Raw genomic sequence first — 27,674 nt, forward strand, 5'->3', positions numbered from 1 at the left:
CAAACAAAGCTGAGACAACAAATCAAATTATGAGCTTCAAAGTCAAAATCATGAAATAGAAGTTCAGTGTCACAAAATGACGACTTCAGCTCGAGTCAAACAAACTCTGACCTCCGTCAAAAACGAGACACGTGACCAACGTAAAAAAAAAAAAAAAGGGAAACAACTGGTTTAAAGGGGACCTGTTATGCTCGTGTCCAGCTCTATCTTTACGCTGGGACTCCACTAGAGGAGCTTTGCATGATTCACAGTTCAAAAAAGGTCTATTTCTCTCAAACTGCCTCTTATGTTGAGCCTCTGACTGAAAAAGGCAATCTCAGCCCCGGGCCTCATTAAGAGCCCACGTTCTTTTGATCGGACAACATCCGCAAGCCTGCCGGTGGGGGGGGGCCCACCCGGCGCTTTCGAGCACCGCCTCATCCTCTCGCCAACGTGGAGGTTCTGAAAGCAAAGTAACAGAACATACTTGATTGGAAACGGTATCTTTTCAAATCCATCCGTACGCGTCCCTGAACGGAAACCGATCCGGAATCTGAGAGTGGAAGGCACGAACATCCGCAGCAGCAGGGATTACGGCAGGACGTCTCTGTTCGGGAAATATTACGCCCACCTCCTGCTTATTGTTGGACATCATGGTGGATTTAGTCTTTCAATCACAATCCGTACAGAGAAATTTTCTAAATATGTCCCCGTTAATAGTTGTACATGTGAGAAATGTGCTAAAATGCAGGGAAACGTCCGCTGTCCGGGGAATTCAGATGCTAATCTTGCGGTTATTGCTTGAGTCCACTGAATGCCTGCAACGCTACTCGCGTAGACGGGTTTTGGGAGAACGAGCTGCGCTCGGAGCGGATCAACGTGTGAAGAAATTCGCGATGGGCCGGCGGTCGGAAACCTAACGTTCGGGGCGGTCCGGCGCCTGAGCTGCTGAGCTTTCGCCTCACAGGAATTACTTTTACATACGTTTACCTCATTTTTTGAAACTGTTGAAACCGCAGCCGCATTTAATCTGAACATCCGACAACAACTTGTATGTGTGTATGACAGAAAAGCAAGGAAAAGCATAATAGGTCCCCGTTGAGTGACAACAGTAAAGTGACAATAAGGAACAGGAACAGGAAAAGTTCAGACTTACTAAGTTAACTAGTGAGACATACAAAGTAGAAATTGTGTCAAAACTCTGACTTAGGTCAAAATTATGAGATTCAAAGTTAAAATTCTGACTTATTTGGTTAAACTTGAATTAAGTCAAAACGCTGACTTAGTCATTAAATAATGAATTGCGAGGCGGAAACTGATTAATCAAATGATAAAATACTAAATGAATATTATAAAACAAAAGACTCCTGATTTCCATTTCGTACATCAGGTTTGTAACATGTTTTGCTTGAATCAAATCTTTATTTTTCTTTTCTGTGCATGCAGCCTGTTTTGCAGTTGCTCCTGCTCGATTCTTATTTTTCCAACTTTTTAGCTTTTCTTCTTTTGTCATACTTTTTAAAATTTTTTTTTACTGGTGACTCATCTAAGATGCTCCCTCTCTAAACATGCTAGTAGAGGGAGTTCTGGTTGGGTTTTTGCAGCGTGGAATTCCTTCTTTCATTCAGCTGCCTCTTTTGAAAACGCTACCGTTGAGCGCCGACCCGCGTTGTTGACCCCTAGGGACCAGCTGATTGTGCTGAAGCCGGCCGGCCGGCCATGGTGTCCAGAACACCGGACACCCCGGTAGAGACGCAAAACGGGTAGGTGCGGAGGAGGAACAAAGCGACGAGGGCGGAGAGCTGGGTCCAGACGACAGAGACTGATGGAGAGGAGCGGATCTCCCTTCTACCATCACGGGCAACGTGAGATCACTGCGCAACACGATGGACGAGCCAGCGGCGCCGGTGAGGAATCGGGGGGACGTTCCGTGACCGTGGCGCTGTGGGTTTCACGGGGACATGGCTACAGGACGGTTCTCCGGATCTCATCGCTACCATCGACGGCTTCCACACACACCTCGGGCATAGGGGATGGAACATTTCTGCAGCCCAGACATCGAACCGTTCGCCTTGGGCCTACGTCGACGCCTACGGCATCTCGGTTCATCGTCTGTACCCGCCCCTCCGCTAACCCGGCAACCGCGTGTGGCGCCATCCACGTCAGCGACTCCGCACTCCGGGGCTTCCTTCACCATCTCCGGGGAGTTCGGCTCTAGACAAGAGTCTCCCCACTTCCACTCAGTTTTGTGGCCTGCACCACCAGAGGAGACAGGACCCCTGCCCTGCCGGTCTTGTGAAAGAGGCCCGGAGAGCCTGCCTCGCACTTTCTGCACGTTTGCATTTGTACATTTTTCCACTCACTTACCGTGTATTTATTATCATTACTATTTTATAGTAGTTTTTACTTTACTTCCTCTTTCCTATCAGTTTCCCCGCAGGGACCAATTAAGTTTTTCTGATGATTATGAATCTTTTTTTCCTGGCAGAAATGTGCGTCCACATTTGGCAAACCTCTGGTCCGATAAAGATCCAGGGCTGCTCGTGGAAGCGAGGAAAACCTTCCTGCTGCTCGTGTTCGTATATCTGTGCCAACAGGAGATTCGCTGCTTCCCATCATTCCCCCTGGGCCCAGGCTCGTTTTCATGCCAGTGTCAAGAAGCCAGGTGGGGGCTCGGCGTTTCGGAGGTGATAGTTGTCACAACACCTTCGGAGGATTTAAAACATGCGTGGTTGTGAAGCAGGAATCCAACAGGGAGAAGAAAAGAAAAACAGATTTACAGGTTCAAGGCACCGCGGGGTTTCCGCTTTAAATCCAAGAATGTGAAACATTCCTGAGGTTTGGTCGGGTTTCAACTTTGTTTTTCTGTACATTGTACTTGGAATTCACAGGAGTACTACACATGTTCTCTTTAAACCTCATCAGAAAACTGTAGCTGTAGTTCGGTGAAGTAAATGTAAAACCAAAAAAATCTAAATCTTCCTCATCTCTGTGTTCTTCTGCACTCCCTACACAGGCGGTGATACTAATGTAATTTTTGAACTTACACTCTAACCTGTGAATCAAAGTGCCACACTAAGTATACAATTAAAATTCAAACAAGATTGAAGTACGTAATTACTCAAAGAAATCAGACTACGTTGGTTATTCAGCATGTACTACCTCTGCCAATGGCGTTATGTTTTCCACCCGTGTCCGTCTGCTGGTTTATCTGTCAACAGTATTACTCAGAAAATACTGAACCAATTTGCACCGGGCATGGCGGAGGGATGGGGCAGGGGCCAGGCAATAACTCACTACATTTTAATGCAGATCCGGTTAAAGGGGCGGCTCCAGGAATTTTTTAATCACCTCCCTTAACATTCAGAGATGGGGCATTTTTTTTGCCTTGGCGGCGGCATGTCGCTCTACCGAGTGTCTTCCGCGGTTGAACATTATTTTAGGATTTCGACTGTGTGTCCGTTAACGATAGGTGGAGGGAAAGAATATTTAAAGTCGGGTTTTTTGAGAACCTTCCCGATCGAGCGGAGATTCACTCACGGAGGAAGAACTGGAGAGAAAAACCTTAGGCAGCTCAACAGCAATAAAAACAAATCATCTATATGGAAAAAGTGGAAATTGAAATGCCAATTATCTTGTCGAGCAAGAATTCCAGTTTCCTACTTTGAGAAGAGGAGGAAGAAGAAATGGTTTAATTTATAAGAATGTGAAAACAAACACTGAGGAACAACAGCCTTCGAACAGGAGGGCTTTGTTGGAAAACATCAAATAAGCAGTAAAATCTCAATAAAATCTGCATGTACAACGTGTTGATTTGTTTCCTTTATTGAGGATGTCGATGGCGAGTTCACGTCAACATGGATCTTCAACAAGCACTCGAAAGAGAACAGCAGCCGAGCCTCGAAGACCATCGTCACGGTTCCTGTCCTCAGAACATCGTCGCTTCACTCTCTCTTTCTGGAGGGTGGTTCTCTCCAACGAGAGAGAGAGAAGGACGGGAGTTCGGAGAATTAAACTGGATCTAAAACTTCACAGAAACAATAAAAAAAACAAAACAAAACAAAAAAAAAAACGTAGGCCTCCTAGGGTGATGTCATTATATCCATGCAATTGGCATGTATGGATAGTAAATACTATAGTATATAGTATATTTGCAGCGCTTTATAGAAGAATGTATAAAGGGTTTCTGCACTATTTCCTCTCATTTGCTTGATAAAAACTACAGTGAGCAGCTTTTTAAGGAGAATTACTGAGCCTTTTTAAAAAATAAAACTATATATTTGTGAGGTGTTTTTAAAGATTTTACGTCTTCGGTAGGAAAAAAAAAAAAAAAAAAAGGGCTCCGAGCTGAGAGCCACAGACAGAGGAGGGAAGTCGGAAAGTGTTGAGAGACGAACTAACTCATTGCTCATTGTTGGTTCTGTTTTTTTTCTTTTTGACAATAAGAAAAAGTTTTGAATAACACGTGACATATCCTGTAAAAGATGTGAAAATGAAAGACCAGGAGAAATTAGGCAGAAATTACAAGTAAACCTTTGCTTCGATTCTTCTCTTCCACCATTGGCTCAGCTGCCGTTCCAGTCTTCATTATGTCCACGAGACAAACCGAGCACCCGTCCACGCCGCCACTGGGTTGCTCTGACAGTCCCACGTATTGAATGAACGCTTAGGGATACTACGTACTGTTTACTTTTATTTTTTAGAAACAATATTCATTATATTAACACGGTCTCTCCGGCAGCCCGTCGGCACAGTCTGACACACACAGAAGAACAGAAAATAAAATAAAATACACATTCTGAAGGTGTGGTATAGGACAGAGCACTGCTGATCTCATGTCAGATCCCGTGAGCGGTGGGGCCGACCAGAACCGGAGTGGCGACAGCAGTGTTGATCTCAGATCTGCCTCCAACCACCACAAAGAGTTTTAACCTGACCTGGATCTTCTCCAGCTTGTCTTTTTTTTAACTTTTTTTTTTTTTTTAAAACAATCAGCAGCCCGATATGCATCAGTTGACACCAAGATGACCAAGGGAGGGGTCCACTGGCGCCCTACCTCCAAAAAACTAGGAAGTGCCTCTCTCATCGGTGCAGACGACGGCCAATGTCCTCGCTCCGTTCCAGCACTGCAGACCCGCCCACTGAGACATGATTGGTTGCTTGCGACAGCCGAGCCGGCTCAGCTACAGTGCGCGGGCCCACCCCGCCCCTTCTGTCCTCTGGCCTCTCCCCTCACCTTGACGCTGGTAGAGAGCCGGGCTGCGATCGGTGGAAGTGTGAGAGGGGCCGGCGCTCACTGCTGTTTGGAGCGCCAGAACCGCGAGGTGATGGAGCCCAGGGAGATTCCCTGCTTCTTCTGCTGGGAGAGCTCGGCCAGACGCTGCTCCTCCTCCTGACAGACAGAGGTCAGGGAATCAAATCCATCAACCGAAACACGCCTGAGCGAATAGTTGCGGGGTGCGTTTTTATTTCTCCTCCTACCTGCGCCAGCTGAGCCTGTCTGCGTTTGAAGGCGTCGATGGGGTCCTCCTCCAGCGCGTAGTTCTCCAACACCGAACGAACGTCCTCCACTCCGCTCAGAGCAATGGCTGACAGACGGAGAGAAGACGCGAGGTCAAACAGAAGCTGACACTTTTCTTTCTGGATCATCGACCAACAAGGAACGTGTGTAAAAGCACGTTTTATTACAACTGTACGAGAGGTTTGAGCTTCTCTGGCCAAACAGACATTAACAATGAGCCTCTCTCCAAATGTTGATAAACCATCACAAAAGAAAAGAAAATAAACAGTAATTGCGGATCATTGTCCTGTTGTAGACGCCGGCCTCTTTTCCCTCTCACTTTTCTTGGCTGACTGCAGGACATTTGCATCCAGAGTTTGCTGATGTGTGGTGGAATCCATTCCTCCCTCTGTCTGTGCAGTGTTTCCTGTGCCACCGGTGCCCCCCCCCGCCCACCAAAGCCAGAATATTTCCACCCCAACGCTTCGACAGTTGGCAAAGGAGGAGCTACTAAGTACTGACCTAGTGAGGTGTCTAAACTCTTGCACATGCCACAATTACGGTTTTTGCAAAGGTGTGTACAAGAAACGTCAGTGTTTTTAAGCGGGGCGGTGTTTTCAAAACACCGACCCGTTTTCACAACTTTGAACTCGCCCAACCTAACGGAGACTGCTAGGCCCATCTTGTTTAACGCTTACTGAACGTTTACTGGACATTTACTTGGAGTCGGCTCCAAACTAACTGACACCCCGTCAAAGTACGTCGTCGGTGTGGCGGCATTTTGTTAAAACAGACGACCAAAAAGTCGAGCGTAAACTTTGCAACCAGCAGTTTTCATGTCACAGCTCAACGACCAACAAGTCAGATCATCTAACAAAAGGTGCTGACGTGGCTGCGTTAGGAGGCTCTGTCAACTTTCCTGTGTAATGCTTGAAAATATCAGAACTGGCGTATTTCAGTACGTTTTGCTGCAAATACTAGGTTTTTATGCTTATTTATAATTCATCTAGGCTAATTAGGCTGCCGGGTAGAGTGCACTCAGTAAACTGTGGCAGATTTAGTTAATCTAGCTAATCTTCTTCCCCTGCGACCAATGGATTGGTTGAAGAGTAGCTACGATTTCAGTCAACCGATATTATCTTCTTTGGTTGACTACTGAATGAACTGCAACAACAGAAAGAAATGAAAGGAAAAAGAAATGAGAAATCAAATGGAAGGGATGGGCCCCTGAACGCCCCGCTCTGTGTCTTACTCTTGAGGAAGTTGGCAAGGTCGTAGAGCGTCCGGTCGTCTGAGTTTCCATCCCATTTCTTAAGCGCCATGCCGTTGAAGGGCTGCAGGCTGAACGCCTCCCGCTTACAGTCCACCAGGATCACCTTGCTGGTGTCTCGGTTCAGACACGACACGTCCTGAGGAAGACGAGAGAGAGACAAACGGGTCCAGATGTAAAATTAAGGGAAAAATAACGAAAAAAAAAAAACCCATTAAAGTGGGTTAACTGTCATGTGGAGATGAAGGTGACGGAGGATTGATTTTCATTCTGCTACAGATAAAGTAGGACCCATGATCTTGGAAATCACACAAAATAAAATATAAAGACACATTGGGTTTGTTAGGTTTTGTTTTTGTCGTCCTGACCCCCCCGCCCCGGCCCAACATAAGCTGTGGGACCCTGTTGACCTTTTTAAGGCCTAATCAAATAACAACTTTATTATCTTGATAATCCTTAATGGTCACCCAGATTAAAACCAACAAAACACACACACATTTTCTCTGGTCGCCCCAGCTGGTGACTATTAGCGTGTGTGTATATTTGTATGTGTGAGACAGATGGAGAGGGACGCTCCTCGTTGTCTCTATCGCCAAGCTCATCTTCTGCCCCCCCCACCCAAAAATAAAATGCTGCTGAGGGCAGCCGCGCGCATGTGTGTGTGTGTGTGCGCGCGTAAACCCCAGTGGACTCATTCGTCCATCCTCCTCACAGCCAATGAATAAAAGGGATCTGTCTTCCTTCAGAGAGAGAGAGAGTGTGTGTGTGTGTGTGTGTGTGTGTGTGTGTGTGTGTGTGTGTGTGTGTGTGTTTGTGTGTGTGCGCTTGTTGGGTAAAGCTACCACCTAAACTGAAGCGTCTGCAAACAAGCAGTTGTACAACAATGATATTTAAATAAATTCAGCCCCCCGTTTTCACAGTTCACAGCACAGCAAAGCAGAGAAAACATTTATCATAAATAACATTTATTTTTTCAGACTCTCTTGAAGTATTTTCTATTTAGACTACTTCCACCTCTAAAAATTATTAAAAAGAAAAAGGAAAAAACTCTCTCCTTAAAATAAGCTAAATAAACAAACTGGGATTAACACATGGTAAATATTAACACATGGTAAGAGTTAAGTCTCTCCTACGTAAAGGGCAATTTTTAGTGTGATTATTTTACATGCCCGTTAAAAAAAACAAAAAACAAAACACATCACTGGATGCTACGAAACATACATACGCCAGGGGAACGGGACTCTGCTGAAATGCATAATTTATCCGATTTGTCCAAAGGTTGATTTTCTCCTGTTTTTGCCTGCGATGAGACAGGTTCGGCCAATCACAACGTGGCAACGGCTACGTGTTAACGTGACCATAATGGCAGACCAACTTACTGTTTAGATCTGGCAAGAGCGCTCTTCAATAAAGCCCAGACAATCTTCACTTGGTATCAGCCCTTAAAAAAGCAAGTACATATAAACAGATGTTGACGGTCCGTGGAGGTTTACGGGTAGCCCCCAGCCTGGGACAGGAACTAGTTTTACCTTTTACATGACAGAAGTGGAGCAGCTGTTTGCCACGGCCTCCGTCTCTGATTTAATGACTGCAGACTGTCACTGCCCTCAGCAGACCCACAGTTCCTTCTGACAGTGGGTCTGGGCCGGTCTTTCCTCTGCTCAGTGACACAGAGTTCATCTACCGGCCATGAATATGGCTGATACCAGAGAGGGTTTCCTCAAACGTGGCTCGCATCTCTAAAACAAACTCTGACGATCTCAGTAAATATTTTTGGATGCAACAGCTTCAGCAGGGAATTTTTTTTCTCATTTTCATGCAGTTTATTCGTCGCACAGTCGACAGAGAAAGGCCTTTACTCTCTCGAGAATATAAATCAGTCCTGTTTTTATTTTTTTGGAAAAAGTGGAGATTATGGCTCTGCAGCTTCAGACCAGCCTAAAAGAACTAAACCTTGTGGCAAAAACACACCGGAGTTTGTTTGAACCGCACCAAAACGGTTAAGGTGTGAAAGCACCATTTAGGGCAACACACACCAGCAAACGCCAGTGGTTTTTTCTCAGTGCAAGCCTGCGAAACCTGTAGCGTGCCGTCACTGTGAGGTGATGTGAGCCGGCAGTCAGGATACGCCAGTGTCTGCCAGTGCTGACAGGCGTCAAATCCTCCAGAAAAGCAGCAGTTTTATCACATCCGCTGCCCAGATTGGCACATCCAGGCTACTGTAACTTGACTCCTGTCGGCCTGACGTGGTCGGTGTGCGCGCGCTGTGGACATCAAGTTATGCAACATTTCCCAACGTGGCCCGCGTGCGCAGCAGTTCAGAACAAACCCCCTTATTTTTTTAAAAAAAAGATTATGTCACAGACATGTTAGTTCAAACTTTTTATGTTATATTCTGATATAATTTACTACTAAAACGACGGCTGAAGAAAAACTAAAAACAGAAGTTTGTTTCAGGTTAGCGGTTAACTCTCGCGCGCCGCAGCCATTTACACAAACACAGTTGCATCAATGGAAGGTCGCGCCCCTACGACTTCCACGCCGCCACTCTGCTCCCCGTGTCTTTGTATGAAAACGCCACTCGTCAAATCTGCCGCGCGATGCTATTGGCAGGAGCCATCTGCGGCCGCTGCCTCTGTTCGGAGATTAGAAAACAGGAATGACATCTACTGCTGTGAGGAACATCCACTGCTGCGAAGGGGCAGATGCTAGATCAGCGTCCAGCAGAGGAAATCACAGTCGGGCACGTCACAGCGTTTCACTTCAGCTCTGTTCACACTGCAGCTCAAAACATGAACAAATCTCATTTTATTTCCTCCCGTGCGACTCACATCTGATGTTTTCCGCAAAAAACCGAAGGGATCACAGGTTTCTTCCTTTTTTTTTTTTTTATGAGTAATAATAATAAACAATACAACCTCACCATAGAGAATGAGTATTAGTGTGATTTTGCCATTGTCTCCTGAGTTTTAGACGTATAAAGTAAACATCGGACTGAGAGGGGGAAATGACCCTCTCTCCTGAGAGCAGACATGATGATGATGAGAAATGCAGAAGCCCATTTTGTCTCCATTAACCTCCTGGCAGTTAACCCCGCACAGACAGCAGGCCAGAATAAAAACAACAAAGTTTGAAGGAAGACAGTTAATCCGACTGTTGTGCCGTGTTTCTTATCCTGGCAATAGCCAACAAACAATAAGAAGTCTGATCCACTTCAGGCCTGCAGCCGACGCTCAGATTCAGGGCAGCGAACAATGGCTGCGTGTTGGCCAGGTTTTATAAGAGGGCGAGGAAGGTCCAGCGCTGTGGCTTATGAGGAATTAATGTTATTAAACTCGAGATAAACTTTTAGCTGCCCGTGGCATCATTTCCACATTTCTGGAACAGTATCGGGCAGAAAATAAAACAACTCTTACAACAAGCACGATATGCTGCCATCGCAACCCAATCAGAACATTGTTATTCTACTTTTTTCAGTGGCCAAAATTTTAAATGCGCCGTGCCAATGTTTTTCAGTTGATGAGTGATAAAGTTTCCATGCGTAGCGTCATTTTTAAAAGGTTAGAGGGTGAATCATTTGGTTAAGGCTAGGGGAAAGGGCTTATAATTTAATAATACCGACACAGAGTTGATAAAACTCCGTAGCCATCCTGTTGGTCCACTGATGCTGCGCCGTTTATTACCGGACCTTTGTCCAGAGGTGGGCACAAGAGACAGAGACCATGTTGTCACATCTACGAAGACCCTCAGTCGTCTAGGGTCTAGGTGAGTCAGAGGAGCAGCTCGTAATTCTTCACAGCAGCTAAAAAGGGACGCTATGGACTACATCGGAATTTGAATCCTATTAATCTTCTCACCTGGTAGACCCCTCCCCTCTTGGATGTTTACTGCTGAGCTGGACAGGTCTTACTCAAGCTGCAGAACTCCGGAGGTCAGAGAAGCCTAAAAATGAACGTACACCTGTCTTCTCTACGGTTATCGCTGCCTTACAGACGGTGTGACGACGTCTGCGGTTCTGGGTGCGATAGGCCTGTCCGACTCGGCTCCAAGCTGTCAGAAGTGGCTCAGCTTTCAGAGGTCTAAATTAGCCATCTTGATTGTGGGATGACACGAGTCAAATCGTTGGGATACATCACTTCCCCGTGTCCCAGCGCTAACACTTGATAACTATTCAGAAAAGCGGTCATTTCATCACATTCACTCCTTAAAGTAACACATCCTGACGTCTTACTTTCTTCTATCTGTATGACACACAGGGTCTGGTGTGTGATACAGGTGACACTGATGTGTGCTCAACTTAAGCCGGGCTGTGTCGTCAGGCTCAGCTGAAATGAGCTGAGTGCTAACATCGACTTCTTCCATCGAAGAATTACGGAGGCCGCCGTTCTCCTGGGAACCTTCAATGCAGCAGAGATGTTTTCTGCAGCCTTCCCCAGACCCGTGCCTCGACACAATCCTGCCTCTGAGCTCTGCAGGCAGTTCCTTCAACCTCATGGCCTGGTTTTTGCCCTGATATGCATTGTCGACCGCGAGACCTTATGTAGCCAGGTGTGTGCCTTTCCAAAGCAGGTCCAATCAGTTGAATTTACCACAGGTGGACTCAAGTCAAGGTGAGGAAACATCTCAAAGAGGATCAAGGTAAAAAGGAGGCAACCTGAGCTAAATTTCAAGTGTCATAGCAAAGGGTCTTATGTCGATGTGATATTTCAGTTTGTCCTTTTTAATAAATTCTGCTGTTGCTTTGTCATCATGGGGCATTGAGTGTAGACTGACGAGGGAAAAAATGAATTTAAAAAATTTTAGCATCAGCCTGCAAATTAACAACATGTGAAAGAAGGGAAGGGGTCTGAATACTTTCTGAACGCAGTGTAACTCCATGTGTTTGGATTACGTCCATTGATGGCAGAAAATGCACATCCGCAGACACATGTAAACAACTTTAATTTCATCGGACATTTAATAACTTTCTCTTGACATATGTTGCGTTTCTAACTCTCCCTCAGCATATGGAGCATTAATAACTCTCTCTTAGCATCTGTTGCATTCTGGTCTGTCGTGGCGTTATGGAGATGAGATGGTAAGTGTGTCTTCTTTCTGGGAAGTAGGTTAACCAGCTCCTTACAACCTCCAGACTGTTCCTCAATAAAACCCAGGGAGATGACAGTTGGAGGGAGACAGAAGGAAGGGGGAGGAGGGGGAGGAGGGAGGGAGGGGGCGGGTGAAGAGGGAGGAAGGGAGGGAGGAGAAACATGAAGGAAGAAGCAAAATAAATGAGAGAAGAGGGGAAGAAGGAAGGAAGGAAGGCAGGGTTGAAGGTTGTTGAAGGGGAGGTGAGATGAGAGGAAGAGGAGAGAGAGGGAAGGAGGCAGAAGGTTAATGAGGCCCGAGTGGAAGACGGAGGAAACGAGGGAGGGAGTAAAGAGGGGAGGAGGGATGTCTATTGTGGAGAGAGGGAGGAGAAATCAATGGCAGCAGCAGAAGGCAGCTAAGCAGAGCAGACACAGGGGGTATCACAGCTCCGTGGAGCCTCTGTAACGGTGTACAGGTGTTCCATGGAGTTTCCTCCTATACGACATCAACTCTGGAAACACTGTCACTGCCCTGAACTTCTTTAAGCAACTTAAAATAAAATAAAATTCAATAAATAAACGACATGAACGATCCTTCTCACAAGAATTTTTAGCTGTACCCCGCTCACGGTTTCACTCTCGAGCGGGGAAGCTGGCCTTCGTTCATTATTGAAATAAATGAATAATGAAATATGAAATACAGAATTGTATGAGTGAATTCAGACAACATATAAAACCATGAACTTAGAAAATAATGCCGTAAATTTTAGAATGAAATGTTAATTTCATCCCTCTTCACAATAAGAGTTTATTGAATTTCATTAAAAATTGTTGGAATTAAGTAACAATGACCTGCAGTAAATTCTTACTGTGAAAATAAGCAGCATGAAATTATATTTCTAAGGGAATATTTCATAGTTGTATGTTTATATCGCGTATTCTGGATCTGCGTAAACACGAGAGTTGAAGTCATGTATTTCCAAGTTTTAAATATCTGAGGACCACTTTGCTCACTGTTTAACTGGTGTGTTTGAAGCACTCAAAAAATGTTCATATTTTAAAATTAATTTAATTCATCTATGTTTGTAATTCATTTATCATCTAATTTTCAGTTTTTAGAAATATTTTTACATTTACATTAAAAATGTAAATTTTTTTAAAATCAACACTATTTTTTTCCTAATGTGATGCTGACTATGTATATTTCTAATTCTCTGCTCTTCATCTCTAAGACACTGCTGGATTTGTTTTGACAGCACTTACCTGTTTGAAAGAGGCTGGACTGTGACAATCACCGAGCCTCCACACAGAGAAAGACCTTGGCAAGACACACACACACACACACACACACACACACACACACACACACACACACACACACACACACACACACACGCGCTCAGTACCTTAACGTGGTGTCCCTCCATGTAGCGTGTTGCATCTCTGAAGAGACGATACATGACGAAACCCTGAGGGTCGATGCTGTCAATGAGCGGATACGCCGTCTGAACACACACACAAAACCACACAAAAGAGGAAAACAAAATAATCAGCAACAGCAGCTGTAACACAAAACGTCTATATCAGCTGAATAAAATAATCTGCTTTGCAAACATCAAATTAACGTCAGACTTTTTTTTTTTTTTCCCCATTTGGAGTCGAGTAATTTTTCAAGAAAAACAGTCAAACATCCTCTGGTGTCATTTTTGCTGCTTTTCTCTGTTTTATATCCTAAACTGAACATATCCAGTTTTTGGAGTTAGATAAGACAAGATGCAGCTTGGACTCTGATTTTTAAAAAGTATTATCTGGCATCTCAAGTCCAATGTTTAATCGATTAAACTATCTGCAGATTAATCACTAATTAAAGTAATCATTAGCTGTAGCCATAATACTAACAAACAAGAAACAAAGAATAAATAGTTAAACTGTTGTTGGTTGAGACGATCTGTCAGAGCAACTCAATACACTGACTGTTTGTTTATGCGCCTGAATTCTGTTTGTGTGTTTTTGGTCTTCAGATGACTGTAAACAACTTGACACACTTCACACACAAACAGAAGAGGGATCTGACCGATGACTCTCTTAGCATCTCAAAGCATCACACAGAGCAGAACCAGGCCAAAGACCCTTTCAGGAGCCCAGGCAGGATTTTATATTCACCCACATTTGAAAAGGCGCCGATTATCTACCATTTACCTGCGGGACTTTGACCTTCTGTGACTCGTTCTGAAAACTTTTTAAACTTTGTAGACTGCAGCTAAATCCTGAACCAACCTCTCTGTAGCAGACAGTAAACGACAGCAGAGGCATCCGCTGTTAGATTAACAACATAACACGACAGATCCGATCGGACGGCAGACAGCTCTCATCAGCATGACACTGAAGCCTCTGAGGGCCTATTTAGTGATAAACACGACTTCAATTATCCAGGGGCCAGTGTGTGAGTGTGTAGATGCGGCTCTCACCATGCCGGTCTCTGCCGTGAAGATGACGATCTCGTAGAGCGGCGCGAGCTGCTGGAACAGGTAGTCGATGCCTGGACGTTTCTTAAACCGCCAACCTGTCGACAACTGGAAACGCAGACAGGAAACACAGGAACCAGTCAGCACGTCTGCACTATAACATATACTGTAGCATGTACTGTAATATACTGCGATTGTCTCCACCGACCCTGAAATATCGAGTGTCATGTTATTTCCTCAGAAGTGGGCGACAGCGTCTCTCTCTGAGGCATATTTTGAATTTGAATCCATCTTGTCTTGAGTATTAAATCACACACGAGCTGAACGAGAATAATGTTTTTATTTTCTATATCTACATGTATAAAAATAATGCACATCAGATAACGGAACAAGTCATGAAGAATATTACTTGAAAACCTCTAGGGAAGAAGCGCTGACGTGTTGTTTCTCAGAGAAGAGGCCACAGGTTTAATGAGTGAAGCTGCTGTTTAGAGCATCATCTACACCAGAGGCCAAACCGATGACTGGCGATACAGGAAGGGGCGAAGATCAGGGACCGATCGGTGAATCAACGATTTCACCCATGTGGTGCAGTTTCTCCTTAAGTAGGCGCTCAGACCGAAAACTGGCCTGTTTTAAAACAATGCAGGGAGCTGCTTTGGTGGGGGCACGTTGTTTAAGGTACCAGAAAGACATGAAACACAAATCCAGAAAGTCCAGCTAGAATAACAGATGGAGTTTGAGGGTTTATCAGACGACAAAACTTCTCACTGCAGCAAATATTCTCTCTTTCATTGAGACAATGGCGAGATAAACAGTGGCGGAACAGTGTTCATGTTACAAAGTGATCCACCAAGAATGTGCTCTCGCATGTAGCGCCTTCCTGGACGACATTCCACTGTGTTGCAGAGAAAGTTGGCCCCGGTTCAGCTGTTCCGACACACCCCCTTGTGTTTGCACCAACAGACCGGCTTCACTCAAAAACAAATGAGAGAGCTGCCCTTTGTCCAGGCGGTCCGAGCGAGGCCTCGGCCATTTCTCCGTCACCTTTACGTGTAGCACAAGCAGTGGCTTTCAGACACTGGCGGTGCTGTTGCAAGACACCGCGTACACAATACTTAAGTTTCTAAACGAGCAAACCATAGAAACCTGAAATGCTCAGGTGACTTCTGACGGACGTTTCATAGACTAAGTTGCAGCCATATTCCTGGTAGGAAGTAATGGAATGGCAGGTAAAAAACAAACAAACAAAGAAACGAAAACCATAATGGGTAATTATTAAGTTAACAGCACAGTTGAACCTTTTATCAGGAGGCTAACAGGTTCGGGACCCGCAGAAACCTGCAGAGGGAAAGAAAAGGCTAGTCCCAGTGAAGAGGAATCCTAATGCTCCAGCACAGATTTGTGTGTTATACAGCAGTGTTCCTCCAACTTTTCTGTAAACAGCGTGTGTTTGTTCCCGTCCAGTTTCAACGGGACAATGCCGTCGTGGACGAAGCAACGCTCAACCCCATCCAACGGTGACTGTGACCTTTTCACCAACATCGGTGTTGGACGTCACGGATGCTCTAACGTGTCTGAATTGGGAGCAAACCCCTGTGGCCAGGTTCCACGTGAGCACAAGGCACCTGTGTCGGCCTTCCGGTGCGCTTTAAGACCGATTTTAACACCTCAGTGACTACTTTAGTTCTCCATTTAATTAAATATAGTTGATTCTATTTGCAGCCTAGTGTGAAGCACGGTGTAACCTAGATTTTAAAAAGTGCTAGATTATTCAAGATTATCTTTAAATTTAGCACAGACGTTTGGCCCTGTAGTGTATATCACAGCTATGGGCCTGACCCTGATCTCGAGATTAGGATGCAGAAAAACTTAGCGGTGGAAATTTGACTTTGACGTTGCTCACAAGTAAAAGCAGGGGTGTGAAACAGGAAGAGTACACACTGTATTTGTAAAGTCAACTGTTGCTGCAACCACAGCCTATTGTAACAGGCCTGTCTCTTTGTGTGTAACTTTAGCAGTTGAACAGCCGTTGTTTCATCACGGTCAGACGCTCAGAGGTCTCGACCTTTTCCACTCAGGTCGGCTACAGTTTGCTGCTGCTCGGGTTAAAAACACACATTAACAGCATGAGGGCTGTCGGACCTGCGTGTGTGTGTGTGTGTGTGTGTGTGTGTGTGTGTGTGTGTGTTTGTATGTGAATGCGTGTGCATGTGTGTGGTTGGAGGGTTACAAGGAAGATATGAAGCGTGTTGTTGAGTGCAGGAGCTTTACAATGATGAAAGACGGAAGAACACTGTGTGTGTACAAGCTGTGTGGGGAAACAGATAATGAAGCATAAAAGCGTGTGTGTGTGTGTGTGTGTGTGTGTGTGTGTGTGCGTTCATCTGGTTTAACAGGCAGCAGTTGTTGAGTTACGGCTGCTGCACACCTGTCAGGTATGTAGACAGAGCGTGCGCGTGCGAAAACGGGGAGTGTCAGAAAACAAGTCGACAGGTGGCAGGACACACCTCTGACACACATGCCCCATCGTCCACCTGTCCCATAAAACCATTAACCCTCAAATTCACCGCCGCTCGTCCCTCCTTCATGTATTTAACTGTTACCTGTTTTCATTTCTGCTGCTTTTGTTTGTTCTCTACACACTCCCATGTAAGGTCTGCTACTGTATAATATTCTCTACATAAAGCTTAATCTATAATCTCATGATGAATGTCGATGGGCAGAGCGATAAACAGACGGACGGGGAAAGTGGAGGAAAGAAAAAAAAGAGTAGAGGAGGAGTGATGGAAAAAGGAAGACAGAGTAAAGTAAGAGAGAGAAGGAGAGAGAAGCAGAAGAGAAAAAAAGATGCAGAAGAGTTTGTGTTAGGTGTACCCTCGCAGCTCTGTGGAAATGGAAAGTGGAACATGCAGAAGCAGAAGACTTGAGGAGGAGAAGAGAGGGGGAATAAAGACAGAAGTTTAGTGAAGGAGTAGGGGAGGAATCCAGAAGAAGAATAGAGTTGAGAAAATGAATAAGTGGGTGGATTCTGAGAGAAAGCAGCCTTGTGGTTGTCTGTAGTTCAGCAGAGAGTCTAAAAGCTCAAAGGTTAGAGGGTCAGAAACAAAGACGTTGTGAGGTAACTTTCAACGACTAATCACATTTGAGCTGACAACGGAGCCTTCAGCTCCACTGCTGAAAGCTCCGGATTCATTTAGTGACGACAGTGATTGATTGATTATAGTCAGTTCCGTCTTAAGACTCGGTCTTAAAAGAGGACTTCACCGATTTAGCATTGTGCTCCTGTAACACTGTCCACTCACAATGGGCGACTCTTAAAAATGGATCAAAATCGATGCAGCAGAACGAGAGATGTCGTCTTTATTCCACACATTCTGGTCAAAACACGGTGCCTACATTACCCACAACGCAACTCAACTGCCAAAAGTTGGGTGGGTGGTTGGGGTGTCTAGAAGCGGCTAATGTAGCCCGGAGCCCGTTTTTCTAGTTCCTTCACCGTACACGGAGCAGTGAACCGCCATGGAGAGCGACGCGAGCCTGGGCAGCACGGCTCGCGTCTGCTGGCCGCTCCGACGCTCTCAGCTCGGCCGCCGTCAGACTGGCAGGGAAGACGTTCTGGGTTTGTGCGTGGATTTTATCACTGAGCTATGACCGGGACACACACTTTGACCTCCTCTGACTGTGTGGAAATCTGATGCTTTTCACGATACAGATGATCAACAATGACATGAAAACATGAGACTCATGCGGGCTGACATTGGAGCTCAGTGGGGCAACGGCGCTGCGGGGGAGCCGAGCCGACGCAGACTGGGCAGGGGAGTAAATAACGTATATCTGATGCTGGTCGAAAAAAGCGAAAAATAAATACGAGAAAAAGCACAAGCCAATGAACCACAAGCATGTGGGAAATTAACATACCAAGACAACCGTTCTGCTTTAGGTCGGACAGCTGATCATCCTCGAATGATTACGGTTCTAGTGCATCTTCCTCTACCTTGTTAAACTCCTTTAGACTTTCAGCAACAACACAAATACAACAACAAAAAAACCAAAACCAAACAAAACAAGTCACGTTCCACCCACTCTTTTGTAAATGTGTCATAAATACCACTGGGTCTATTCTCACAGAAATATTTTAAATCAGAGAGGATGAGCAAACGTCCTTGGACTAATCACACAGAGTCTTAGTGACTTGATCCTTAGTTAATGTGAGCAACGGCAATTCGTGATACATCCTGCGGTAATTCATGCATTAAGTTAACTCATCATATCATTACTTAAGCATATGATTGGAACCATGTTTATAAAGTGTCACCACATGATCTAATGCTAGGCGGCTAAGCCCTATGCTTAGGGGAGCACAGAGTGTGAGGACACGTACCGACCACTCCGGGTGAAGCAGGACGTCGGTGAGCTCCAGCACCAGAGTGTAAGGAGGTTGGTAGTACGGCTCCTTCAGAGGGTCGGGCAGCAGCTTCGGGCTCGTCGGCTCAATGATCATCTAAAATTATCAACAGGGGTCCAAAACACACACACACACACACACACACACACACACACACAAAAGCAGGTCACACCATGCCTTTATAGATCAAAACATTGTGCACATATTTCACAATACCTTCCAGAATCAGAGGAGGAAGTTATCCAGAATGAGAAAATACTGGAAGTTCTGGCTTCAAAAGGGAAAATCCAGCCCATATGGCTTTTATGTGTGTACTTAATCATCCTTCTAATAGTTAGTAAATAAAGGCTAAATCAGCTCATATTACCACTCCGAAAAACCCAAACGGAAGACAGGATATGCCCATATTAAGATACCGAAACTGTTGTCGGTAGTTTATACATTCAGAACTGAAAATGTTTAGTCCACAACTTTTCTGAGGAAAATCCACAGCGATGACCTGAATCCCCTACACAGCCCTTTCTTGCATAAATCTCAAGTCAAACTGAGTTGTCTGTGGTGTGAGGTTTGCAGTAGGGCTGCAGTCAACCATAGAAGAAAAATCTTGGTCGACTGAAATCCTACTTACTCTTCAACCAATCCAAACAAAACAAAAAAAAAAATCTGCATGTTTTGCCTAGATTAACTAAATCTGCCACAGTTTACTGAGTGCACTCTACCCGGCAGCCTAATTAGCCTAGATGAATTATAAATAAGAAAAACTCGATGATTGCAAGTATAAACCATTTACACAATGATGATCAATACTGATTATATTTATACTTGACTGACAAATACTGTGTCTGGATACAATGTACAGTATGTATGTGATTGTCTCTGTGTACATATCATATTTTATAAAACAATAGACAATGTGGGGAAAAAAAAAAAATAGTCAAATTTTTGAAAGGCATTAAGTCTAAACGTATCATATGATGGAATCAGCCTTTAGAAAACCCCCCCATATGCAACTACACCCCCCCCCAAAAAAAAGCCTTAAATTGAATGATTTTTTCCTCCTGGTTTGATTTTATGACAAGAAAAGTGCTTGACTGCAACCCGAAGTTCAGGATGTCTGACTTCCACTCACCTGTCTGTAGTCCTTGAAGTATTTGAAGGTTCTTTTCAACTGCTGGACGACTGGAGGGTCTGAAAGGAAGAACGGAAGCAACACAGAAAAACCTGTTCAACAAATGTCAAGAACAGTCTTCAGACATAATGTGTTAAAGCCTGTGAAAGAAAGCGCAGACAGCTGAGGGTAACCTAAAGTTATTCTGTTAAAGCCGGATCAGAAGTGACATAGCACATCTGCATCTTCAGGTTTGAACTGTTTAAAAGAAGAGAAATGAAGGAAAATATCAGGGAAGATCAGCTGAACTACGAAACGATCAAAGATGAGACGAGAGACTTCTGTAACGGGGTTAGATCCCCCTCGATACAGACAGATGTGAATGAAAATGAGCAGCGTTTTGGTCCTAATGGCTCCTGAAGACTACAACCCCCTCCGGAGACACCAGCGTCATCAGCTCAGTGAGCCCGTCGGGACCTGGTAACACCGACGAGCCAAGCTGAAGCTGGAAATGTAGGTCTTTCAAAGCTGATTCCAATGCTCACGTGACCGACAACTGATACTTCGCTCCTCACACTGAGTGGCCACTCGCTGATGCCGTATATTTGTATTTCTTTTAACTTACTTTCACCTGAACGGGAAGAGAGCAAAGCCGGATGAGATCTGATCGGTCAGGATGACGACACGAGGCTCAGCCGATCAGTTATTATCAGTGTGGTGATCGGAGGACTCGCACGGTCCGACCTGCAGCCTCCAGCCCGATCAATGAGGCCGTGACACGCGCCGCTGAGGACGACGCGGCTGAGCCAGCTAGCGGAGTCCTGCCGATGACACCTCCAGCTGTCAACACGCTGACGACTAATAATAATAAAGACTTCGTTTCCCTCGGGGCCACGGGGCTCATTACTGCAAATAGGAGCACAATAGCAAGATGCACACACATGCGCCTGCCTCTCTCGTTTCCTCTTTTTCCATCTCTAAACACACACGCCGAAGCCAGCGCACTCCGGTCCCAGGGGACTCAATCCCCCAGAGTTCATAGCAGCGTGCTGAAGCAGGAAGCAGAAGCCATCTGCCACAGTCCTGCTGTGATGAGGCGCCGAGTGGGTGCGTACGCTTTCACTCGTGCGGGTGTGTGTTTACAGTATGAATGCATGTACGTGTATACGATGGGGGGAGGTGAATAGAATGAGGGGGGGTGGATGTAGATGTAAACTTGATGGAGAGGGAATGGAAAGAGAATCCCTAAGATTTCTAAAAAACATGTACCTGGGAGTTTTAAAACAAACCAGCGGGTTTGACTCATTTTTACAGAAAATTCCAGCTGACGGATGCAGTATCTCAGAATAAAAACGCACACACACACACACACACACACACACACACACACACACACACACACACACACACACACACACACACACACACACACACACACACACACACACACACACACACACACACACACACAACCCTCTGTATTCCACATGCGTGTTCATGTCACAGTTCCAGAGGTGACGAGACCGAAAGCAAAGTCGGCAGAAACACGAGAGTGGACGTGAAGCGACCGAAACTCCTGTCTCTGAAAAAAGGGAATCAATAAAGAAATGTTAGGGAAAAAAAATCGGGGTTCGTCCTGGATCAGTTGAAGGGCGGGGATGTGCGCACAGACCGACAAAATAAATAAATAAAAAGAGAAACTGGACAAAAAAATAAATAAAAAGAGAAACTGGACAAAATAAATAAATAAAAAGAGAAACTGGACAAAAAAAAAACAAAAACAAAAAAAAACAGAAACTGCATGAACGGCAGCCAAACACACACACACACACACACACGGCTGGTACTGTTTGAAAATTTTCAATATGCCATTACAATACCTGAGTATTGAATCTGTATCATTTCAAAAACAACTCTTTTTTAACCCTTCTTTTCATTAAACTAAATACACCAATCTGCTGAGTGCATCACATTGACCGCGCTCGCTGCGGTTAACTGAGTGAGACGGAATAAAACAGACCCGAAGCTTTCAGTCGCGGTCGAATGTGTGCGCGTGTGTGCGAAATGGGAGCTGTTGCGCAAGCCTGCGTAAAACAGCTGGATTGATCCGAATAAATGTTCTGACAGACCAGGTGAGGGGGCGATTTACAAACCCGACTGAAACAGGTACTGTGTGAACACACCTTAAGAGGCCGACAGAGTATTCCATGCCAACGGTCTTTCCTTGACACTTTTCAAACTAGAGCTGAAATGAGTAGTCGATCAACAGAAAATTAACCGACAACCCCTTCGATATTTTTGCTTTTAAAAAAATGACTTCTGTTCCCAGAGTCACTGGTTCGATCTTCTCAGTTGTGAATATTTTCCTGTCTTCTGAGTCTATGACAGTAAACTGAATATTTGGGGGTTTTGGGCTGTTGGCAGGACGAAACACAACTAAGACTGGACTCTTCCTCTCTCCCCTTGTTTTCGGAGCTCGGTTTTGGCTCCGCGTCGCACGGGGTCAACAGTCCGCTGCAGCAGACACACCTGGACTGAAGTGGACGGCATCTGGGCCCCTGAATACGTAGAAGGTGTGTGTGTGTGTGCTTTGAGTAATGAAATAAAGTGGAGTGGTACTATGCACTCTGCAGGGGAAGAGGATGTTAAACCCGCTCCCCTTCAGGCACACACACACGCAGGCAGCGTGGGTATTTCTCTTGTTGCGGGGACCTTAATCTGTTTATACAGTAACATTATAGGGACCTGTCTCCCTTATGGGGACAAAAAGCAAGTACCCATGATGTAAATTATTAAATCTACCACAGGTGTTAAGCTGGGTTGAGATCTGGTGAAGCACACGATTCACATCATTTTCATACTCGTCAAACCATTCAGGGACCCCTCCTGACCTATGGATGGGGGCACTGTCATCCTGGAAGACACCACCCCTGTCTGGGTACCATTACCCAGACGGGGGTGTTTTTACAGGAGAAGTTTGAAATGCATTAAAATCGTCTCCATTTAAGGTGCTGTTAAGTAGATACAGTATGTGTTGAAGTTTTGTTTGCGTGTTAGCTTTGATCAAAGACCAACCCACACGGAGAAAAGAGGATCTAAAACTCTTACTTCATTTAATCAACAGGACCTCATATTTCTCTGACCAAGTCTTAAAAAGTCACCCTACCGGAGTTAAAGAAATCCAAACCAGTGAAAAACCAGATATCTTCTAAAATACATTTGTGCCAAGTGTTTACGTGGATGTAAAATAATTAAAATTCCTGTTTGTCACGTGTTGCTGCCTGTGTGCGTGTCTTGCTGATGATATTCTGGGAATGAAGGAGAGGCCACCTCCTCCTCTCTCTTTTCCCCTCGTTAGCCTCCTTTCATCTTCTCTCCGTCTCCAACGGTCTGCGTTTCATAGTCAATGTCGTCTCTTTGTGCGAGAGGCCTCGCTCAGTCAAGCTGTCAGGGCTGTTTGTGTTTTCCTCTTGCAACAAATCGGTCTGGGTGGGCTGATGTTGCCAAAACAACTTTCCTCCCGGCCTGGTGCCAATCTGCCACGGTGATGCTGAGGCAAATCGAGCTAAATTTATCCTAGCCGAGGTTATCGCAACATGAGTGACAGAACTGGCTATTATTATGATTCTGGCAGGTAGTGTGCGGTGGCTTTATAGAGCTCGTTTGGTGGAAAACAGCTGCTCGTTGCTGCTGGAAACTCTGACACCATGTCTACACATTAGGTGGAGCATTAGCAGCCTTTTAGTAGAGCAGCAGCAGTAGCTTCAGTCCTCCGTCTGCGTCGACACACAGGATTTTCTCTGGTGCAGCCCAGTGTGTGGATGGTCGCCTGTGTTTTGCCAGCGTTAAGGGCCCAACACGCAATCACTGTAGTAACACGACTAAAACCAAAAACTCTACGACGGGCATGAAAATGTGTGCTAGGCACAACGATTTCTGGTTTCATTCCATGTAATGGCTGCATTTATTTTGTGCATGTGTCCAAACTGCTTTACAATTGGCTTCTTATTCACCCACACACACACACACACACTCTGCTGGCAGCAAGCTACCATGCAAGGTGCTGGTCCGATCGTCACGAGCAATTTAGGGTTCAGCGTTCTGCCCAATGACACTTGGACATTTGAACCGGAGGAGCTGGGAATCCAACCTCCAACCCTGGGATTAGTGTGCTCTACCTGCTGAGCCACGGTAGCGTCTGTGCCCTGTGTAGTGTGTCTTAGCGGAAGACAACCACCCCGAAAGGCCGTAAGACTATAGCCTGTCAGAATTCTCTCGCCAAGTTTGACAGCGTCTACAACGGGTTCAGTGATGTTGACCAATAGGAGCCCAGAGCTCTCTTCAACTGTCAACATGGAGAAGAGCAAGAGGAATGATAATGATGATCTATTTGTGTCACATAAAGTCACGAAAGATGACAAGCTCTGATTGGTGGGGATCAAACGTGCAGTCTGACATGTCTCTCAGCCAAGTCACAGCAATTATTGATGGCTGTACGAACGGCTAATCTGAAGCAGTGATGACCCCAAAAGACAAAAACATCCCGCAGTCTGGTGCCGGCATCACGCAAACAACTTTTAGTGACGGGCTTCAAGCTTCAGGCTCCATTTAGTACGTTTGTGTACATTAACTGTATTTTCTTCCTTTAAAAAACTGGCCAACTGATGTTGTCAGCGCCAGGTTATTTCTGTGGTCTATAACATCGACAGTAAAGATGAGGTTTGGGTGATAGTCCTGCAAAATCAAAGGGCGAGGCTTTTACAACTGCCAATTTGAAACTGACAATCAACAGGCAACAATCATACAAAGAAGAATCCACTGCAAAAGAGTGGAACCAGTCTTTAAAAAAAAAAAAAATTAATCAGACTTCATCTTGAAATAACTCACGTAAAGGGAGCTCCACGTATTTGGAAAATGAAGGGCTGTGTTTTGATTTGTAATTTCTCTCGCATGGGATAAAAAAAGAAAGAGTGGAGATAAACAAAGGGGGAGGAGAAGAAAACAAGCTGACCAAAACCAATTAAGGAGAGAGAGAGAAAAGATGAAGGGGGGAGGGGCTGACTAAAATAATGAGAGAAAAGATGAAAAGAGAAGAGAAGAAGTGGAAGATAAAGAAGTGGAAAGATAAACAGAGAGAGACAGTTAGGAAAACAGTGTAGGTAGGAGGGGGTGAAGGACAAGGGGAGGCAATAAGAAAAGGGAGGGGGGGTAGAGGAGAGAAGGACGGGGATAAAAGAAAACAGGGATTAAAGTGGAGGATGTGTGATGGATGGATAAAAGAAGACAAGGACAGGCAGGAAAAAAGATGGAAGAAAGAATGAGAAAGGAGCAAAAGGGAGAAAAGGATGGACAAAAGTAGCATTACAGCCGAATAAACATGATTATGGAGGAAGAAAAGGAGGGTTAGATAGAAGGAGAGAGGCAAAAGAATGGGGACGCGAGGGGGAATAAAAGGAGAAAAGGACGGAGGAAAAAAAGAGTAAATGAAGCAACAACAGGAAAGAAGTAAAGATAAAATGAAAAAACGCAGGGAGGAAAGCCAAAAATGAGAGGATGGAAAGACTGCAGGAGAAAAAGAAGGATGACGGGACAAATGAAAAGGAATGAAAGATAAAAGGAACGAAAGCAAAGACGGCATCAAGGCAAAGAAAGAAGAAAATCATAGAAATGAAAGAAGAAAGAATGAAGGAGGAAAAGAAGAAAATGAGAGGAGAAAGAAAAGAGGTTCAGAGAAGAAGGGAGGAGGAAAAAAAGGAAGAAAAGAGGAGGAGGAGGACATCAGAGGAAGGAGGGATGGAGAGAGTGGTAAAGAGGGAGATGTGAAGAGATGGATGGAAGGGCCTCCATCCCAAACAAAAGCTGTGGTCAGGCCTGGCATCTGCTGCACAACACCACCTCCTCCCTCCTCCGTCAATCATTTGTTTTCTCTCCGGGTGACAAACGGCAGCGTGGCCCAGCCTCTTTAATGTTTCTCTCCCTCCCTGCGTGTGTGTGTGTGTGTGTGTGTGTGTGTGTGTGTGTGTGTGAGACAGGCCTCTGGGGATCTACTGGAAAGAAAGTGTGTGTGTGTTCATGTTAGAGCAGCAGCGGTTGAGCAGGCTGGGTGATATGTTTGAAATCACCATCAACATATCAGTCAGGTCGTTTAAATAATGGATTGCTATCATTTTGATATAAATTTCAAAGTGGTTGATGTATGCAAGGACACTTAAAATGATTAAATTAAAAAATAATGAGGATTAAACTGCAACACGATGCTTAGGAGCATGAGCTGGGGTCAAATTAACAGATGAGTGGTGGGAGGGGCTATTTATAGGGACACATACAGTACATGTGTAAGCCCTTACTGTGCTCAGTTTGGACTCATACCGTTCAGTAGGGCTGCCGCCAACTTTTATCAAATATTCCACCGACCGTTCGTTTGATTAAGTGATGAACTGTCTGACAATAGTCAACAATAACCATCTGTTTCCCAGAGCCCAAGCCAACATATTTAAATTCTTTACTGTGTCAGAGCAACAGCCCAAAACCCAAAGATATTCAGTTTACTTTCACTGAAAACTGAAAAAAAAAAAAAAAACCCTGAAAATATTCAACTTGAAAAGCTGAAACATATGATTTTTTGGCATTTTTGCCAAAAAAATATGATCAATGAGTTACCAAATTTGTTGAGGATCTGAGCTGACGTCTCTACAGATCAGCCGTTTAAGCCACGTGTCTCATTTGTGTTCAATGTCACGCAGTTTTCGGCATAACTGTTTTGAGAACACGTCGGAAACCCCTGAGGATTCGAACCCGTTCTCTTTCGAGCACTAAAGACATTTTGGCCTCAGAGTGCTTGTCGATTTGCTACGGGTTTAGGGGTGTGTCTATTTTTGCAAGGAACACATGCAGAGGGTTATTACAGATGTCTTGAGATCCAAGGGGGCTGGCTTTGTGTGTCGCGTGTACACGTGCATTTGTGCGAGAGGAGTGTCACATTTCCTGGTTGCCATGGTATCCGACGCCCCTCTGCGTCACCCACGCGAATGCCGCCACAGGCCACAAGACCTATTTATACATCCATTCTCCACTCACCTTCTGCTGCTCCCAGAGGATGGGGGGGGGGATACTAGCGGAAGAGGATCGGAGAGGAAGAGAATGGAGGAGGGGAGGACTGAGCAAGAAAAGATGAAGATGAAAAGGATAGAATTTGGGGGGGGGGGTGAGGAGGAGGAGGAGAGGACGAAGAAGATGGAGGAGCAGAGCTTATCTCTCTCTCCTCCCTGAGGGATCATGAACTTTTACCCTGGTCCCTAAACTCATCAGGGATGATTCGGTCCTGGTCCCTGAGGTCCCTAAGAGGTCCCTAAGAGGTCATGATTGGCCCTCATTACTCTGACAACGGCTGATGGGAAACGTGTAGGGGAGCATTCAGATCTAAATGATGTTTAGGTCATTGGGTAATAATTCAATACCATTTATTACATATCTGTAAAATCAATGTGCGTAATAATCATACGATGATGTCAATTATCTTAAGCCGGGCTCAGACTACAGGAGTTTTAAAATCCTAACTGGTTTTGAAATCGGGTTGCATCACGCACATAAGGAGAAACTTCACAGATTATCTTCTCTCTAATGTCAAACATGCACAAACTACAAGGTTTAAAAACAATGGCGCATGACACACTGCAGGTTATCGTACCAGAGGGAGCAATCAGGCAGGGTTGCCAGGTCTGTGTCACAAAACCAGCACAATGGCCGATCAAAACCAGACCCAATAGCAGAACTCAAAATATGCCTCCGCCAAAGCATAAACACTGCTTTGAAGGTCCAACAGCATCGCTGTCATTGCCAGATGCATTGTAATATCTACAAAGTAGCATCAGAAAT

The 27,674-nt window shown here is 45.0% G+C and overlaps 1 protein-coding gene across 1 annotated transcript in view; it reads right to left on the minus strand.

The window, feature by feature from the left end:
• Positions 1 to 3,788: 3,788 nt before the first annotated feature.
• Positions 3,789 to 27,674, minus strand: part of timm50 (translocase of inner mitochondrial membrane 50 homolog (S. cerevisiae)) — a 44,891-nt gene continuing 21,005 nt past the window's right edge. The window contains exons 5-11 of the mRNA XM_040131609.1: positions 19,821 to 19,879; positions 18,668 to 18,787; positions 14,287 to 14,391; positions 13,225 to 13,323; positions 6,732 to 6,888; positions 5,461 to 5,567; positions 3,789 to 5,371 (exon numbers count right to left, since the gene is read on the minus strand). Of these exons, the coding sequence (XP_039987543.1) occupies positions 5,273 to 5,371; positions 5,461 to 5,567; positions 6,732 to 6,888; positions 13,225 to 13,323; positions 14,287 to 14,391; positions 18,668 to 18,787; positions 19,821 to 19,879 (746 nt within the window). The 3' untranslated portion in view covers positions 3,789 to 5,272. The remainder of the gene's footprint in view (positions 5,372 to 5,460; positions 5,568 to 6,731; positions 6,889 to 13,224; positions 13,324 to 14,286; positions 14,392 to 18,667; positions 18,788 to 19,820; positions 19,880 to 27,674) is intronic.

The sequence above is a fragment of the Xiphias gladius genome, chromosome 7 (assembly GCF_016859285.1).
Source record: "Xiphias gladius isolate SHS-SW01 ecotype Sanya breed wild chromosome 7, ASM1685928v1, whole genome shotgun sequence".
NCBI lineage: Eukaryota > Metazoa > Chordata > Actinopteri > Istiophoriformes > Xiphiidae > Xiphias > Xiphias gladius.